The sequence below is a fragment of the Pomacea canaliculata genome, linkage group LG2 (genome assembly GCF_003073045.1).
Source record: "Pomacea canaliculata isolate SZHN2017 linkage group LG2, ASM307304v1, whole genome shotgun sequence".
Lineage (NCBI taxonomy): Eukaryota > Metazoa > Mollusca > Gastropoda > Architaenioglossa > Ampullariidae > Pomacea > Pomacea canaliculata.
The window spans coordinates 41,981,884-41,999,697 of NC_037591.1; the positions used below are offsets into that span (position 1 = coordinate 41,981,884).

The window sequence follows — 17,814 nt, forward strand, 5'->3', positions numbered from 1 at the left end:
TGAAGGTATGTGATTAACCTAAAGTAGCAAGCTGTCCCAACTAAGTTTTAAGATTGTGTTTGAACATACTTGTGAACTATTCTTATATATTATATATATATGTACTATTTTGTTTAATTACATTCTTTTAATTCATACTAAAGTATCTGTATTGAGTGTGTTGTAATTAGGTGTGTGGACGAATGCATGTATTCAAAAGTTATCCATCGCGCGGCAGGACCCACAATCGGACCTTTTTACAAGGGCTGTTATTTTCTTTCAATCTATGAAGTATATATTTGATGGTTATGTGTAATCTTCTATGTTATGTTTTGCTGTTTGCTTGCTTTTATGTTGTTTTCACTCTTATCTTAGTGCTCTCTTGAAGCATTATGTGCATCTTTCCACCTCCACTAGATGACTAACACTGCTTGAAAAATTCAAGACACCTGTGAGTAAATACTTCACATTCAAGATTTTTATTCCATTTCAATTAACTGTTCCATAATACTTTCAAGAGCAGTGCACAGATAAATGGAAGAATAGAGATATGTCTGACAATAAATCATAAAGTCAATGCTGAAGAAACTAAGGTTTTTAAAAAAAGATTGAAATCACTCCTGCTAACATATATCCTCTCTGTATATGGTCATAGATAATGAAAAAAAAAATCATCAATCTTACTGAAATATAGTACTGTCTTCATAGTTTGAATTAATTGGTCAATGTGTTGAATAACTTTCGATTAAAAAAAAATACTGATCAAAAATTACATGCCTATACAACATGGTTAAACAAAATATAGTTGTTTATGTGGATAAATGCACTAGAATAACTGCATCTTTGTCAAGTACAGAAATATACTTAACACAACATTTTAAAAAAGTAAAATGAAATGCGCAAATGACACTCTTTTCTGTTCCTAAAGAAATGCACAAAATTTCTCCAATAGTTATCAAAACCGATTTGTCTGGTTTGTTCAGACAAATGTCTGACAATACTGCCCCGTTTAATTACACCAACAACAAAACGATATGGAGTGTCTTACAGTTGTGAAGGCGATGTCTACCTTTGATCTGATTTTTCAGGTGTCCAGCTTGACTTTTACAAGCTGTATCATATACTTAACTTCATAAAGTCTATCACGGCTTCCAGTTTTTTCTTCAAGTATCTGTTTTGTTTCAACCGATTAAGAGGTAGAAATTCTTTATCAGGAACCTGGAAAAAGACACATGAAAAAAATAGCATCTTGCAACGTATGCATTTTGCTTAATAATGTTATTATGAAACTTCATGCAACACAAAATGTGGTTAAGTAAGCTGGCTTACCTTTTACAAGAATTTACCATTAAGCTGACATTATTTAGCTTTTCACTTTTTGGGATATTTTACAGCAATAGAAGCATAAATATATGCCACTGTCTTTCTAAGGCATATTTCATACCACTAGGCAACAAGTAAATACTAGTAACAAACAATAGACCTCATACTTCTATCACAGTGTAGCCCATTTTTTTTAGATGACGTTGACGCATGGAAAACTTTCCAAGCATGTGGTTAGTGTTGAGACAAACATCATCTGCTGTAGTGATTAGGATTGCCACTCTGCACAAAAGGTATCCAGGATTTTTAAAATTGCACATGCAAACAAAAAATGCAAACTGTATTTTTTCTTTTATCAAAATCTGGCTGCATTTTAGTTCAGGAAAAATTTGTGTTTGAGAAATCCTTTTCTATTTTCTTCTTGCATTGTCTTGCTTTCTTTTTGTGTTCCAGGAGACCTTTGACACAAAAAAGTGAATGGAATAGTGTTAAGTACAACAAAAATTAGTACCTTTTGTCCTCTGATCTAAAGAGGTGTTCATCTTCAGAGGAGACTGGTATAGGGACTCCTTTTGCTGTGACAATTATCTCAGCATCTGTAACAAAAGACAAAACAAGAGGGGTTGTAATAACAACAAAGCTAGAACAGTACATTTTAATTTACCTAGCATGACTCTACCAATTCCTCTTCTCAATTTCTAAAACAACCAAAATGGTTTCATAGAAAACAGTAAATGATTAAAAAGCCTGTTCTTAGCCATAATTAATAAAGATCCAGCTCACCGAGTATATAGATACTTCTATCTGCAAAAGGTCTTATCTTGACCATGCCAGTGCCGAGCAGCTCTTCAAGGCACCCCTTCAGCTGATTTTGCAAAATATACAGTCTGGTGTCTGTTAAGGGCACACACACATAAAGAAAAAGTAGTCAACCTGACTCTAAATTCCTATCCACATTTTTCTTGCAGGAGGTTGGGTGGGGAGATCTTTATAATTATTCATTTTATTACTAAGATAACAACAAACAAAAAGCACCAGAAGATATTCAAACAAATTTGTTTCCAGTCTCATAGCCAAAGGCAGTAAAGGGTAATTAACTGGAGATGCAAGTGGTTCACTTCACTATGTGTTTGTCCATACATAATTAAGTCCAAAATACCGGAAGTTCCTATTGGAGAACTGTGGATATCACTTACCTCAAACCTGCTTAAAGTAATTAAAATCAACTCCAAATCAGACATTATATATTGGGAAGTAAGTCTTAATAATTAATAACAGTAGCACTATAAGCTACACTATTAGCACAAGTAGCAGACAGGATGAACAGTACTTACCTTTCAGCATTTGTTTGGTATGGAGCTTAAATAAATATGGCAAACGAAAACCTTTTACATCAAGTCTCACTGCTGTCTGGAGCATCTCCAGCCACATGCCTGCCTTGTGACCTTGAGGGGAAGCTGACCAATAGGACAAATAAAAACAAGTGACAGTGACAATAATGAAAATGTGATAATCACTGACAAAACTGTTGCCATATAATTTCAATATAAATATGTATAATTTGCTATAATTGTTAATGGCGCTGTTGTCTTATTCTGTAAAGAAGGGGAAGCATTTGTTGTTGATCTGGGAATCCTTTCATTCTCTATTGACAAGATGCCTTCAAACAGTTCATTTCTAAAAACAAAATTATACATTAATACCAGCTATGCTAAAAAGAAACTTAAGTCGTATTATCTACTTACATTTGATCCTGCTCAAAAATGTGTATGAAAACACTTTTTGCACAATACTCAAGGAGATTTTTTCCACAAAAGCAAAGGAACAAACAAGTTCACACATTTGACCAAAGTCTAAGTTATCAAAATGTTTTTCAATCATTTTTTCTGCTTGCAACAAAAACCTTGGCAGCCCATCTTGAGGAAGATAGTTTAACTGACCAAACACTCGCAGCGCTAAGAAAACCTCTGATGACTGATAGTTTTCACCCTTTGCACAGAAATGAACAGCAATTGCATCAAGGATTGCAGGTGAAAAGTAACGTCGACTGCGACAATACTCCGCAACAACTGCTGGCAGTTCTGCGTGAAGCTGTTTATTTTTTGCTGGAATATAGCGTTCTAGTGCTGACATAAGATTTCCATCATAGAAGTTGAAATGATGAAATGCTCTGATACACTGGCTCACCTCCTGTTCTTTCACTTCATGAATATTGAGAAAAAGCCAAGAACCAATGTCCCTCATTATGCTCACCTGTAAAGTATTTAATTTTACAAGATTATCAAGACACATGACAATCTCTGTGCTGTTCAGTTTCCACCAAGTTTTGTGAAATGGTTTTCCAAATAATGGAAGAAGAAATTTGTGAGTTGGGGGAAGAGATGACAAAACAATGGGAATATCATCTTCAGAAATATCTGTGACCTGCTGGTTAATATAAGCCCATATACAGTCAACAAGTTCCTGGTCCCCATCTTCCATGCAGCAAATAGCACTCAGTTTACAGAGTTCTGGTATTTTCAAACTGAGCCTCTATAATACGCTTCTTAATTTCATCCCTGAGAGTAATAGTGCAGTCTTCTGAAAAGTCATTTATGAGAAGGTAACAAGGGACCAGTGACAACAGGCAGTAGTTCGTTAATTTTGATGCATCTTCAGCCACAGCATGACATAATCCATTCACAATGGCTTTGTATATAAATGAGTCCAGCTGATCCCAGTTTCTATCAGATCTCTGAAGTTCTGCCATCCGAACCAGCGTAGCTGATGCTGAATTACCATGTAACCTTTTCGAAGGCATATTCAACAACTCATAAATCTGCTTTAATGAGTTACATTCTGCTAAAAGATATTTAAAATTTACATCTTCTGCTGCAGAGTGAACTGACTCTCCTTGATATGAGTAACTCACAAAAGGAATCATGCTTTTGTCCATTAATCGAACAAGGATAGGCAGTTCCTGAAACTCCATTTCATTCTGTGACAGAATTGTTGAAAATGTGACACTCTTGTTTTTCTGACATTTGGAAGCAGCTGAACTGATGTACCGAACATAACCAACCCTCCTCAAGATAAATAATAGTTCTGATTTCGTTGAGGCTGAGCACAGAGCACTTAGCTGTCTAAGTGCTAGAAAAGGTGACCTCCTTAGATGAGTCTGTAATATGGTGTACATCATACTGTATCATTGAACATCTGGCCTCCTGCTTCCTCCAGTTTGGTTCTGGCATGAAATAACTGGAAAAAAAAACAGTTTTGATTCCCATATGCAGGCTTATTGCTAGACAAAGGAATAATAAGTATCTATAGTATGTGACCATGTGTGTCATATTTATTAAGATGATGATGGCAAATAAAATCTTCGACTATCACAAACAAGAAAATGCTTCTCCACACCATCCATTGTAATTTGACTGCTAAATTAAGATCCAAATATTTATAATCATAATTTTCTGCACGGGGAATATGAGGTCAGTCTGGAAAGCATCCAACCATACAAGGACAATGGCATCTTAGTCCTTTTCAGAGTACTCCCTTAAGACCCCACACACTGCAGGCTCTTTCACAGCTGCTGGACCGGGTACAGCATCCCTCTCTGCCCCTCCTCATGCCAAGATCCTCTATCAAAATCTCTCAAACACCAGTCCATGGTATCCAGAGATTTGTTTTTATTTTTTATTCATTTTAAGGGGCACCATCTGCTTACCTGATATTTATATAAATACATAATAATTTCAAATTATTTAAAGCAAGTGTTCTTAAAAATTTAGAAAAGCACACATGCACTGTTAATAGTTCCACCCCCCTCTCTCTCTCACACACACATATTCTTTGAGGTCTGTCAAAAATTTAATAGTTCTTGACTGATTTCAATCCAAAACAGGAGAAAGCAAACAACATATCGAATATGACTGTCACATAATGATCTAATCGATTGTAATGCATATATGTTAATGTGACTGGTATGGAATTTCGGTTGAGGTAAAAATGCATACAAAGGGCATCAATATTTCAATAATTTCCAAGATCTGCGATCCTTAATCTGTCGTTGTATTAGCTCAGATTCGAGACATAGCATCAAATATCTATATCAAATCTCTATTCATTTCATATGTGTGATATGGGATCAATGAACACATTTAAAAACAGCCAGGGTAAAAGTACCTTATGAAGGCTTCATAAATATACTTCGAATGTGTACCATTTTTATAAACTTTTACGCTTTAAAAAGCAGTTCAATGTTACGATGTTGTACCACATGTGCCAAGGGAAGCTACTGTGATTACACTTCCTGTTTAGGACTTGCGTAAGACCACGGACGTGTATTTACGTTCTACGTTCATGCGTAAGACGACAGACTGGAGTCCATCGTACATTCAGCGCAAACGCATATCACAGCATTGGTAAATCCCTCATTTGTGGTTCAGACAATAAAATAAATAAATTTCTCTTTACTGGTGTGTTTTTCAATAAGTCGCGGTCGAGTTTTCTGTATTCCTACGTGCTGTGTTAGTCCAACTTTCAAAATAGAAGAATGTCGTGTTATAAAAGTTTCTGTTTATTTCTTACATTTTAAAATTATGCCGATGAAGTCTTCAAAATTTTAAGAATCACGAAAGTATAAAAATCTGTGCATCAGACTGTGTTATAACTCGTAGACATCAGTGACTGAACATTGACTGGTTTCGGAACTATCAGAGGAAGTAGTTCGCCCTCCAGTTACTTTCGCTTTACAATGCTCACAGGATTTGGGGGGACCTGCTTGTCTTCAATGCACCAGCATAATGATCAAGTGTGTGTGCTGTCATCAGTATGAATCAATAAATTGAAGTTTGCAGAAAAAAAACAGGTAGCTGTAGACGATGCCACAAAAAAAAAAAAAACAAGCAAACAAACCGTATTCCCATTCAGTGATCGTCCAATGTACGCATGTGATGGCCTAGCATTAGGTTCACAGGAATGAAGAAACAAAATCAGATATAGGTGGATAGGTGAGAAGGTATAGGGCGGTGGGTTGAAAGACGGAAAGCAGGCAGGTATACAGGAATCTGCACATAAAAATCAGTGAGTAAAATGATGGTTTACAGTGTGCCAGTGGAGCCTAGCTGAAACATATATGAACAGGTTTTGCTTCAAAATATTATCTATGGCAATTCGACGTAAGCAAGTACGTAATGCTTCACGTGCAACATTTTTGAAAAAATTATAAAAATATATAATTAAGTATTATAATTGCATTCTAGAGGGATTTCGATTGGTTCTCACCTCACCCCCTATAGGCTGGCGGTGGAGATCTCAGGCCACTTTAATATTATTCCCAGAACATGGCGTACGAAATGGTTGTAAAGGTCTGGTGCTTGTTGATGGAATTTGTCAGTGATTTATTTCATAATACGCACTGATTTAAAACTAATTAAGGCTGAGACCCAGCGTGGCACTGCTTGAACTCAAGAAGCTGCCATATTGGAACTCGTTAAGTGACACTTAATTCCCTTGATATTTGAAATGCCCAGTGTTGTCCATAGGAATGGGAATCCCATGGGAAACGTCCCATGGGATGGGATGGGATGGGACAGCACACATTTGTATTTCCCATGGTAGTCGATACTTGATATTCAAAATAAATTTACTGTTATTTCATTCATCAAGGATTTAAATCTTTCTCTGAATCATCTATTGTATGTGAAGTAGCAGGAATTATAGAACAAAAGCGAAAGTGGTTTTCAGTGTTGTCCATTAGGATTGTTAATACCATGGAATCCCATGGGAAACATCCGTGGGATGGGACGGGATGGGACAGGCATAAATTGCCATGGGATGGGATGGGACGGGATAGAAAAATATGTCCCATGGACAACCCTCGAAATGCCTGTCCGCTATATTTTCATATCATCCATAAATTTTAACATTACTTGCTTTTTGTTTTCCTTAAATGTTATTAATTCTTTGATTAAATAAACTGAGAAGGTATATGTGTCAATTTGTTCATGTTCCATGGTGGTTTGGATGACTTAATGAGAGGTAGATATATGACTGGATTGTCTTCAACAAGTTTGTTTGTTTAACAGGGTTCTCACAGGGTCTACCCAGTAGTTTAAAATGAACACGAAACATTAGATATATGTATATGATTTCAGGAGGTAAAATATGACACACAAAACCTTCAGTTGCAGTCTCGTCCATATTGCAATAATTAACACCTTGTTCTAATTGTGGTTCAACAGTTTCTAGTTAGGGTGGCGCTGTTTAATAATGGGAATTTACTTGTTAATGATGTCTTTCGGCATTTCATCGGTATTTTACATTTGCTTTTTCTTAGCATCAATTCTGTTCGGTGTATAGTAAAGCCGTCAGCGAAAAAAAAAAAAAAAAAACAAAAACACAATAATAATAATAAAACAGACAATACAGTTCTTGTGTTAACCGAGGTGCAAAGATGTCAGCAAGTTTCTTTAACGCCCACTAAACTCAACGAACTACCTCTGCCATTTGCCTTGGTCTGCCTACAACCATGGTCCATGGACGTATATAGATATCAGTTCGTGCTACAGCTGTAGAAGTTCGTGGCTACAACTAAAAACATAATCCTGCCGCCAAGCTAGTTAACTCTTCCGATAATCAAGAGTTATCCCGACGCTGGCCGAGTTCATGCAGGGGTTAGTACCGGCTAACTCTGACGTAGGCAGGGAAGAATCCGGACAACAATGACCACCGGCTTCATTCAGCTCAACTGATCCTTGTGAAAGTGTAGAGCCCTGTATGCGAAAAGTCTGCTCGAGTGCGACAGCTGACTGTGTTCTTGTGCTGACTATCATAAAGATTATTTTGTAATAGCTGTAACAGAATCAGCTGGGCGAGTTTTCCTTATATCTTCCCAAGCTCGTGATTTTCCACAGAAACAGGAGAGGAAGGAACGAATGTGGAGGGAATTAGAAGATATATGGTAGTAGTTTGTTTTGTTCTTTTTTGAAAGTTCAGTTTTGTGAAGAATAAAGTTCTAACAGCAGATCACTGGAAGTCCACAAGGAAACAGGAAGGAGGCAAAAAAAAAAAATTAAAAAAATGGCAGTTTTCATGTGCATGTTGATGGTTTTACATGTGGCGTCTGGTGCCGTACGACTTGGTATGTATAGCCTTCCGCATTACAGCTGTAATAAGTTGTACAATTTATTTTTTACAATTAATGTGTTATCAACCTCACAAGAATAAGAATAATATTTGTACAGTTTGGTAAATTATGCCATACAATGTGTATAAACAGATCTCCGGTCGACATAGCTATAGTTTTCTTTGAAGAGAAAACCACACACCGACTGTGTGTGAGAGAAAGTGAGAGGTACTGCAACCTTTTTCACCTAATATTAATTAGAATACTAAATAATTTGGTAACAATGCTTCATGAATTCTTCTGGAATAAAAGCTGTGTGTAGTTCTTAAGGCGTTCTACCGTTCTACTGTGTCAGCGCAGTGGTTCCGTGCGTGTGTGCGAGCACGCACACAGTGTGAGGTGTGAGTTTTCAAAGAAAATACAGTAATAACGGGTGACAAAAGAGCTTTAACAGCGGATGATTAGACATAGAAAAGAAACCCAATAACTGTGAAAAGAATCGGGTTAAAAGACAAGGAGAAACGAAAGTGCATGAGGACTGGGTCCATGTCCAAAGTAAGTCTGACGGTACGGTGCTTCAGCAAAACACGAAATACGAGATCCGGCTTCATGTTACTACAGTGAGACTTTTTTAATGACTAGGCTAGCTGAGCTAGGGTATTTCTCAGAAACTGAGTGAATGAGGGCATATACCCCTCCACCCTTCACCACCACTATTGACATACACGCTTGTAAACATTGCCACACGCGAGAAACACGGACACGGACAAATGACATGGACACGCTTTGTGTCCCGGCAATAGGCAATGAGAGAGCACAGGCTAGTGAATTGAATAACCGGTATTCTAACTCCGTGGGTTTGACCTTTTTCATTGTGATGTTTTCAGACTTTGGAACGGAAGACAGCTGTTTATTCGGCCTTTTGAGAAATAGTATTCATACAAAGCCTAACAGTGACTTGAGCAGAAAGTATTAACTCTTGTGGCCCCGTAAAACCAACAAGAATGGGAATTAGCAGGTGATCGACTAACGCAAAGACAAGTTTCTCTTAAGAAGCGTGAAGGGGTTTGGGATCATAAATCTTGACTACAGGAGTGGACAAAATCGCGAAGGTTCTCCACTCCCTTTCTACTCTGGATTTTGGAGACGATGGACTTTGAGACCGTTAGTGACTATCTGGCAATAGAACTAGGCGTAGCCACGTCATCGCCGTTGAGAACTGAGCGTGTGTGTGAGTGTGTGGCACTTCTACCTCTCTGTCATAATTATTAAGCCTAATTCAGAGGAGAAAGTACAATAATTTTTTAAGTGGCAAACATGTGCGCACATTCTCTTGATGGGTAGCGCCCACACCATGTGCTTTGTTCTCAGGAAGAAACGTGGTCTGACGATTGGGAGACCTTGATCGCTTTTTGCCAGCATTGAAATGGCTAAAACTAATGTCTTTTATAAAGTTTTGTTACTCTTTGTCGGTTAAAGCTTCGTACGTGTAAATGCAATGAAACTGCATCACTTCAACTCTAAATTAAGTTCTTACTGCTGAATTGTCTACCTATCCCTAATCGAAGGTCGCAAGGTCACAAACATGCTTAAGAGGTTTTGCTCTCTTCCTCCCCCATCCCCCACACAACATCGAAGCATTTGTCCAAACACCTTGAATTTGAAGTTTATTTGATTACCCAGAAAGACTTCTCGACTTTGTACGCTGTTCTGAAAGAGGCTTTTGTTGTCTTATATGTAACTGGCAATTACATATTAGTAATTGGTTTGGGGATATGCAGCGATGTAGAAACTGTTTAGACAAAGGACTTCCTGCAGGTCATAGACGCTGTTCCCAGCTGCCTTGTGAATATCAGAGCATGAAAACTTACATACGCTCATCCATCATCCCGTTTATCATCCCTGTCAGTTACAGCAATCTCTTCACCTAGGGCTTTATTAATTCTGCACATCCGACATTCACATGGTTGTCAGATTACAATTCTTACAGTACACGGTAAACTTTACAATATAACAGTATGAAAGAATATTTTAAAAGAATTATATATATACATAATCCTTAATAATTTGAAAAACGCGCAGATGGATAGGTTTTATTTCAGACAGCTTTAGTTAGTATTCCAAACCCGTATCTAAATCTTGTAAAAAAAAAAAAACAGTAAAAAGCATCCAAATGTTCTCCATCTTTAAAACCGCAGCGTTGCCAAATACAGGATCGCTAGGAAAAAACTAGAATACAAAGATAATAAAGGTAAATATTTTTGTTTCAGATTCCTATAATGTGGATCGGAACAGCCTCTCAGTCTCCGGCATCTCAGCCGGTGCGGCCATGGCCTCGCAGTTCCACGTCGCACACTCAAGTCTTGTGATGGGGGCTGGCCTGGTAGCTGGATGTAAGTCCTTCATACGCAGTTGAAATATAAATATATAAAAATTCTTTCAAACTAGCTTCTTGTTAAAGCAACTTCGTTACTATTTATTATTACGTTTATTATTCTTGTTGTTTTCCATCTGCGCTCTACTCCACACAAACTGAAATTGTATATTTTTCTGACAGTGCCATACACATGCTCTGGGGGTAGTGTTGCCACAGCAACCACCACTTGCATGGTGACACCTGCCTCAATTTCAGTCTCCTCTCTTATATCGACGACCACCTCGTCAGCTAATTTAGGCAACATCGACAACACCAGCAACATGCGCAACGACCGTATTTGGATTTTTGCGGGCACGCTCGACTCAGTTGTCAAACCTGGTCTGTACACGTGGCGCCTTATATAATTATTTGCTTATGTTTTAGGGGAAACAGCATGCTTTTCTAGTGATGTATCTATCTCAATACAGTGACGGCTTTAATTAAAATCTATAATGTTAGCACAACAAACTTCGAAAGCTTGGATGTCCACCAACAAATTCAAAGTGAATGAGGACATCATGAATCAATGCAGGTTCATCTTCCATGGCCGTCACAGTATCAGTCACTTGCGAATCTTCCTGTCAGTTTCTGCCATTAAAATGCTCTTGTCTGCTTTTGTGTTGTCCGGCAAAGATACTAACTCATTTCGTAGGGGTAACTGTTTTAAGACGTTTTCATTATTTCATAAATGCAAATATTTTAGCGCCAGTGGTTTCGCAACTCCCCTGTGGGACCCCGGGGTATGCTTGCCTAGCAAGCATTGTAAGAATAGGGTCCCTGCCATCCAGCCAGGCATGTCGTAAGAGGCGACTAAGGTGGACACCTCACCTAGAGGTAAATTAGGTTGTGGTAGGGCTAACAACCCCACCATGTAAAAAAAAAGTATGTTACAGAAACTAAAACCAGAGAACTCGTCACAGATGGCGGAGGTAATGAAGCACACCAGGTGACTGGACTAATGACGGACGACAGCCAAACCCGAAAGGGAGCTGGCGCCCCGACAGTGGATTTACTGAAGCCGAGGCAAAAGTTGAGGGTGGGGTGCTGGAACGTCCAGACCTTGTACCAGACTGGCAGGATGCTCCAACTAGTCAAGGAGTTTGACAACTACAACTTGGACATCCTGGGAGTCAGTGAGGTCAGATGGACCGGCACGGGAAAGAGGAGACTAGCGTCAGGACATACCATCGTGTTCTCAGGAAGATCAGACGCTCAGCACTCTGAAGGAGTAGCTCTACTCCTCAACAAGAAAACGGAAAAGGCACTGCTGGAATGGAAGCCTTATGGACCTAGGATTTTGAGAGCAAGATTCCATTCAAAGTACACCAAGCTGACAGTGCTAGCCTGCTATGCACCAACAAATGACTCTGAGGCAGAAGACAAGGATGCTTTTTACGATCAGCTCAAGCAGCTCAGAGAGCGTTCCAGCCCATGACATGTTGCTCATCATCGGCGATCTCAATGCCAAGGTGGGAAGTGACAACACCTGCAGGGAGCATGTCATGGGCAAACATGGAATCGGAACCATCAATGACAACGGAGAGAGACTGGCAGACTTTTTGTGAAGAAAACAAACCTACTGATTGGTGGCACACTCTTCCCACACAAAGGACATCCACAAGGCAACATGACATCACCAGATGGGAGCACAAAGAACCAGATAGACATGTCATCATCAACCGAAAATGGAGGAGCTCACTTCAAGATGTTTAGAGCCTACAGAGGAGCAGACATTGCCAGTGACCACACTCTTGTGATAGCCACAGTTTCCCTGAAGCTGCGTCGATCACGAGGAAAACAGGCACGTCAGCAGAGAGTGGACTCTGGCAAACTGAAAAATCCAGTCATCAAAAGGCCTTTGCTATGGAAGTAAAGAACAGGTTCCAAGCACTAGGAGACCAACAAGAGATGACCTTAGACGACTTCAATCGAGTCTTACAGGAATCAGGAGAGAAATACTGGGCTTCCAACGGAAAAAGAAAGAACAGTGGATCAGAGAAGAGACATGGAAGAAGATAGAAGAGAGAAAGTCAGCCAAACAAAGAATCAACAGCACCAGATCAGAACGCCTGAAAGAACAACTCAGACAAAGATATGCAAAACTAAACAAAGAGGTAAAGAGGATGGCAAGAACCGACAAAAAGAGACCACATAGAGAAACTGGCAGATGAAGCAGAAAATGCAGCAAGTAAAAATGACCTGAAGACACTGTACAAGATAAACAAACAGCTAAACAACGGGTTTAAGAACAGTGATGTGCCAGTGAAAGACGTGAACGGTAATGTCATCGAGGAGAGGCAGAAAAACTACAGCGCTGGAAGGAACATTTTGAGTCGGTTCTGAACAGACCAGATCCCCTCAGCTTGCAGACATCCAGCCAGCAGCTATAGACCTCGACATCTGCACAGACCCACCAAGCCTGGAAGAAGTGACAGCAGCAGTCAAGACAATGAAGAGCGGCAAAGCACCAGGGGCAGATGGAATAACAGCAGAGATGTTGAAAGCAGATATAAATGTGACAGCTCCAAGCTGACTGAAATCTTCAAGCAAGTTTGGGAATCAGGGCAGCTCCCTGTTGCTTGGAAGACAGGCTCATCTTCAAGTTACCCAAGAAAGGAGATCTTGGAGACTGCAATAATTGGAGGGGCATAACACTTCTTTCCCTCACCAGCAAAGGTCTTCAGCAAGATTGTTTTGTCAAGACTGACGGCAACTCTTGAGAAAGACCTCCGACCACAGCAAGCAGGATTTCGTCCTGGGCGATCCTGCTCCGAACACATCTTCATTCTGCGACAGATTCTGGAGCAGAGCAACGAATGGAACACACCGCTGTACATCAATTTCATCGACCTGGAGAAGGCTTTTGACAGCATCCACCGCGAGTCCTTATGGAAGATCCTGAGGCATTACGGAGTCCCTGCAAAACTTGTTCAGGTCATTGCAATGCTGTACAGCGATTTCAAATCCCAGGTTGTCTGTGACACGGAGCTCACAGACCCCTTTAACGTCAGTACCGGGGTGAAGCAGGGCTGCATTCTATCGCCGTTCCTCTTCATCCTGGCCATGGACTGGATCATGAAGACTTCCACCGACAGTGAGAGGAGAGGGATCAGATGGACCATGACTATGACAGCAACAACAACGCTGGAAGACTTGGACTTTGCTGATGACATTGCCCTGCTGTCACACCGCCACCAAGACATGCATGAAAAAACAAAGGCCTTCTCAGAAACAGCTGGAAACCTTGGCTTGAAGGTCAGCACAAAGAAATCGAAAAGTATGAGAGTGAACGCCAGAGTCCAAGACGGCATCAAACTAAATGGAGAAGAGATTGAGGAAGTTGACAGTTTCACCTATCTTGGGTCCAAAATGTCAAACACCGGGGATGCGGAGGTGGAGATTCGAGCCCGACTGGCGAAAGCCAGCCAGGCCTTCGCCTCACTCAGGAGCACATGGAAGGCAAAAAACATCAGCCAGAAGATCAAACTGAGAATCTTCAAGTCAAATGTGATCAGCACCTCCTTTACGGATCAGAATCCTGGAAGATGACCAAAACCATCAGTAACAAGCTTGACGTCTTCCAAAACAGATGCCTCAGGCGCATACTTAACATCTTTTGGCCAAATACCATCAGCAACGAAGAACTCCACCGAGAACTGAAACCGAGTCCATCAACACGCAGGTTCAACGAAGGCGTTGGCGATGGATTGGACATGTGCTCCGCCAGCAGACAGCAGACCTTTCCAGAGTCGCCCTACGATGGACTCCAGACGGCCGAAGAAAACGAGGCCGCCCAAAGGAAACTTGGAGAAGAACAGTGGAAAGGGAGATGAAAGGAAAGGTCTGGACATGGGGTCACCTAGAGCGGGTTTCAGCCGATCGACATCGGTGGCGGACTCTGGTTGAGGCCTTATGTGCAACCTGATGCACGAAGAGGAATAGATAGATAGATAGGTTTCGCAACTTTTTTTTATGCGATCCTAAGTTGGTTTGTTTTGTAAATTTATACAAAGTCTTCTGACAGAGACCTAACATCTCTTTTTTTTCAAATCTGTTGTTTCTTCAGCTGCCAGTGAGAAAGTAAAAGAGTATTACCAAAATTATGTCACCCAGAGCAACATTAAGACCGTCTTCAATATTGCTGCCGAGCACTCGATGGTAGGTAAGAGCTGACGTCATGCTGAAGGTGCACAGACTTGGCGGTTATTGGGAGCTCACAGTCTGTGAGTGTCTGTGGACCTTCAGTAGATTGCTGCAAAACAGTACATTTCAATCAAAACTAAATTTCTTGATACTGACTGCCTGTGGTAAGTTTTCGTGAAGCTTTTGAATGCTGCCGTAGCTGTGTATTTGTCTATTGTCAAACCCACACACCAACATTTTAGAGCATGGACACAAGTCTCAACACGGCTGCGCAGCACGTGCAGTTCGGAGTATAAAGTGCTGTTGTAGGTCTTCTGTATAAACAACACGAGTAGTGGTCATACTGGATTGTAATAACGGTGGCAACAATATCGTAAACAAGATTGTATCTTGAAGTTATTAATGTTCCAGCCAACGGCCAACTACGGAGGCAGGTGTGATGCTCTTAATTCTGTCAACTACATTAACAACTGCAACTACGACGCCGCATTCGAGCTTCTGAACCACATCTACGGCGGCAACCTGGTGAGTAAGGAACAGTAGCTTAACATAAGGCTGGTAAAATGCGCTTTAAAAGTTGAATTGTTGTTCTCGTCGTCGTCGTCAACCTGATGACTCGGTCCCCTCCGTGTCATCTACCATCGACCTAACTAAGACTTCCTCTATAATTTTCCTTAGAGGGCAATATCCAGTTTGTCATCCAGTTGTGCTTTGTTTCTTAAATTCCTTTCTTTTTTTTCTTTTGCAGAACGCGGGTACAGAGGCCGTAGGATCTGTAAGTACACCGAGCGCTTAGAGAAAATAATGAATTAATTATGTGTGCCTGTTATAACAGATATTTAACTAAATTTGTCTTGAAAGAAAACTTAAAGCGTCTTTTTGAAATCTGTGGAAAGAATAACTATCAGCATTGTGGGGTTTTAGTACATGATGATTGATGATGATGATGATGATTGATGATGATTGATTGATGATTGATTGATGATTGATGATTGATGATGATGATGATATTTTTATAGCTCATAATCATGCTCAAGAAGGAGCCTGTTCTTAACGCTTAACGAGTAGAAGACATGGACAGAATACGAAGGACGGAAGGAGAAACAACTATCCAAACAAGTAATAAAAGACAAACATAGAAGACACACAGAAGAATCAGGGAATAGGCAATGATGGAAAGTGTCATTAATCTGCAGAGGAAGACGAGCAGGCGGACTAGTCAGCTGACTACAATCACAACTATTGACAACTAATGATATGATATGCGACTATGACATTTGTCTGTTGTGCAGCTTCTCCAGTTCGACCAGTCAGCGTTCTTCTACTATGCAGCGCCCTCTTACTACAGCATGGACACCGTTGGTTATGTTTATGTTCCATCTGGATGCGCTAACAAGCAAAGAGGTGAGAAATTAAACTCGTGGCTTGGCTAATAACAAACCTGCGGACCAGAAACTAATAGCATACAGATAAGAAACTAATAAACTTAGGAAATAAAACGTAGGAAATCACATGATAAAACCCAGAACATCACACAATAAAAACAAAACTGTATAAAAACCGGAAGACTGACATTTTTTTAACTTAACTCTTACAGTTTGCAAGCTTCACGTGGCTTTCCATGGATGCCAGATGGGCCGGTGAGTACTGAAGGTTTTATCAAACTACGATGACTGCTATGATCAAGGATACTAATGATGGACTGGTGTCTGCTTGTTTACTTTTGTACTGAAAGATGAATAGTGTTCAGATGGAGAGAAAAAGAAACAGAACAAGTTATAAAGTGGTGGGTGGTAACTTCTGATCTCATCTCATGCAGGATACGGATTGGAGAAGACTATGTGCGCCATGCAGGGTACAACGAGGTCGCTGAGGCCAACAACATCATCATCCTGTACCCGCAGGCTGTCACCTCGCTCATGAACCCCAACGGCTGCTTTGACTGGTGGGCCTACACCAACTCCAGCTATGGTACATTTCTTTTCAGTAAAAGCTTTGAATTTTTGTTCCTAGAGTTCCTTAACAGGATCCTCTACTGGCTGTAATTATTGTATTTTCTGTAGTTTTTTCGGGCGTGTAGATCGCGAGTTCTAGAAGGCTGTGTTTAAAGGTCATTATTACTATTAATGCTAATAATGGACCACATGTGTTGTCTTGTGTGTGTGATTTCAGCAACCAAGAATGCCTTCCAGATAACCGCTGTCTACAGGATGGTGCAGAGAGTTATGTACCTTTAACAGTGCTAATGCCTTCTTCAACAAGATGCATCAGAAGCTTATCCTGTTTTTCGCAAACCAATAATGTTGTTATTATTGATACAGTAGATCGAGTTCTTACGGTGCTGCTCTTTACATTATAGTAATTTGCAAACTGTGAGATGTATGCTGAAAATAAACTGTATCCACTGCCTTGTCTGAGTTTCAACGAATTAAGTCGCAGCGGTGATCTGAATGTAAGCTGGTTGGCTCAGGTACACGAACCACTCTCTTCACTGTGGAGGGGATTAAATGCGATCCAATTATTTTCCTAATTCTTTTTTGTACCTCCTTTTTTGTCACGTGATCTATGTAGGGGCAATGATGGGTCTCATGTCCACGGACTGTATTTACAAGTCTGGTCTCGGGGTCCATATCCCGTATGTATACGAAAAGACAGAATTTACCAGAAGGCGCATATTCCGACTCTGGACTGGAGACAGATGTTGTCATTCCAGGTTTACTTCAACAGTTGCTATGGTTGGAGAAGTTCTTGCGGATTTGGTCCCCACTTGTCAAAAAGCCTAGTTGTCTGGTTTGTCTCTTTACTGTCACCGCTGTTATTTTGCAGCTTCCGCTTCCGTAACAAT

General features: G+C 40.2%; 2 protein-coding genes across 2 annotated transcripts; one reads left to right on the forward strand and one right to left on the reverse strand.

The window, feature by feature from the left end:
- Positions 1 to 439: 439 nt before the first annotated feature.
- Positions 440 to 4,535, reverse strand: LOC112557185 (FAST kinase domain-containing protein 3, mitochondrial-like). Its single transcript, XM_025226879.1, has 6 exons — positions 3,048 to 4,535; positions 2,637 to 2,759; positions 2,086 to 2,196; positions 1,814 to 1,898; positions 1,470 to 1,584; positions 440 to 1,197 (listed from the first exon to the last, which is right to left on the reverse strand). Exons 1-6 carry the CDS (start codon positions 3,781 to 3,783, stop codon positions 1,096 to 1,098), a joined length of 1,272 nt encoding a protein of 423 aa, XP_025082664.1. The 5' UTR covers positions 3,784 to 4,535; the 3' UTR covers positions 440 to 1,095.
- Positions 4,536 to 7,932: 3,397 nt separating this feature from the next.
- Positions 7,933 to 17,377, forward strand: LOC112557674. Its single transcript, XM_025227666.1, has 10 exons — positions 7,933 to 8,425; positions 10,681 to 10,803; positions 10,968 to 11,165; positions 14,893 to 14,984; positions 15,381 to 15,494; positions 15,718 to 15,744; positions 16,262 to 16,373; positions 16,567 to 16,609; positions 16,789 to 16,940; positions 17,142 to 17,377. Exons 1-10 carry the CDS (start codon positions 8,365 to 8,367, stop codon positions 17,204 to 17,206), a joined length of 987 nt encoding a protein of 328 aa, XP_025083451.1. The 5' UTR covers positions 7,933 to 8,364; the 3' UTR covers positions 17,207 to 17,377.
- Positions 17,378 to 17,814: the final 437 nt, after the last annotated feature.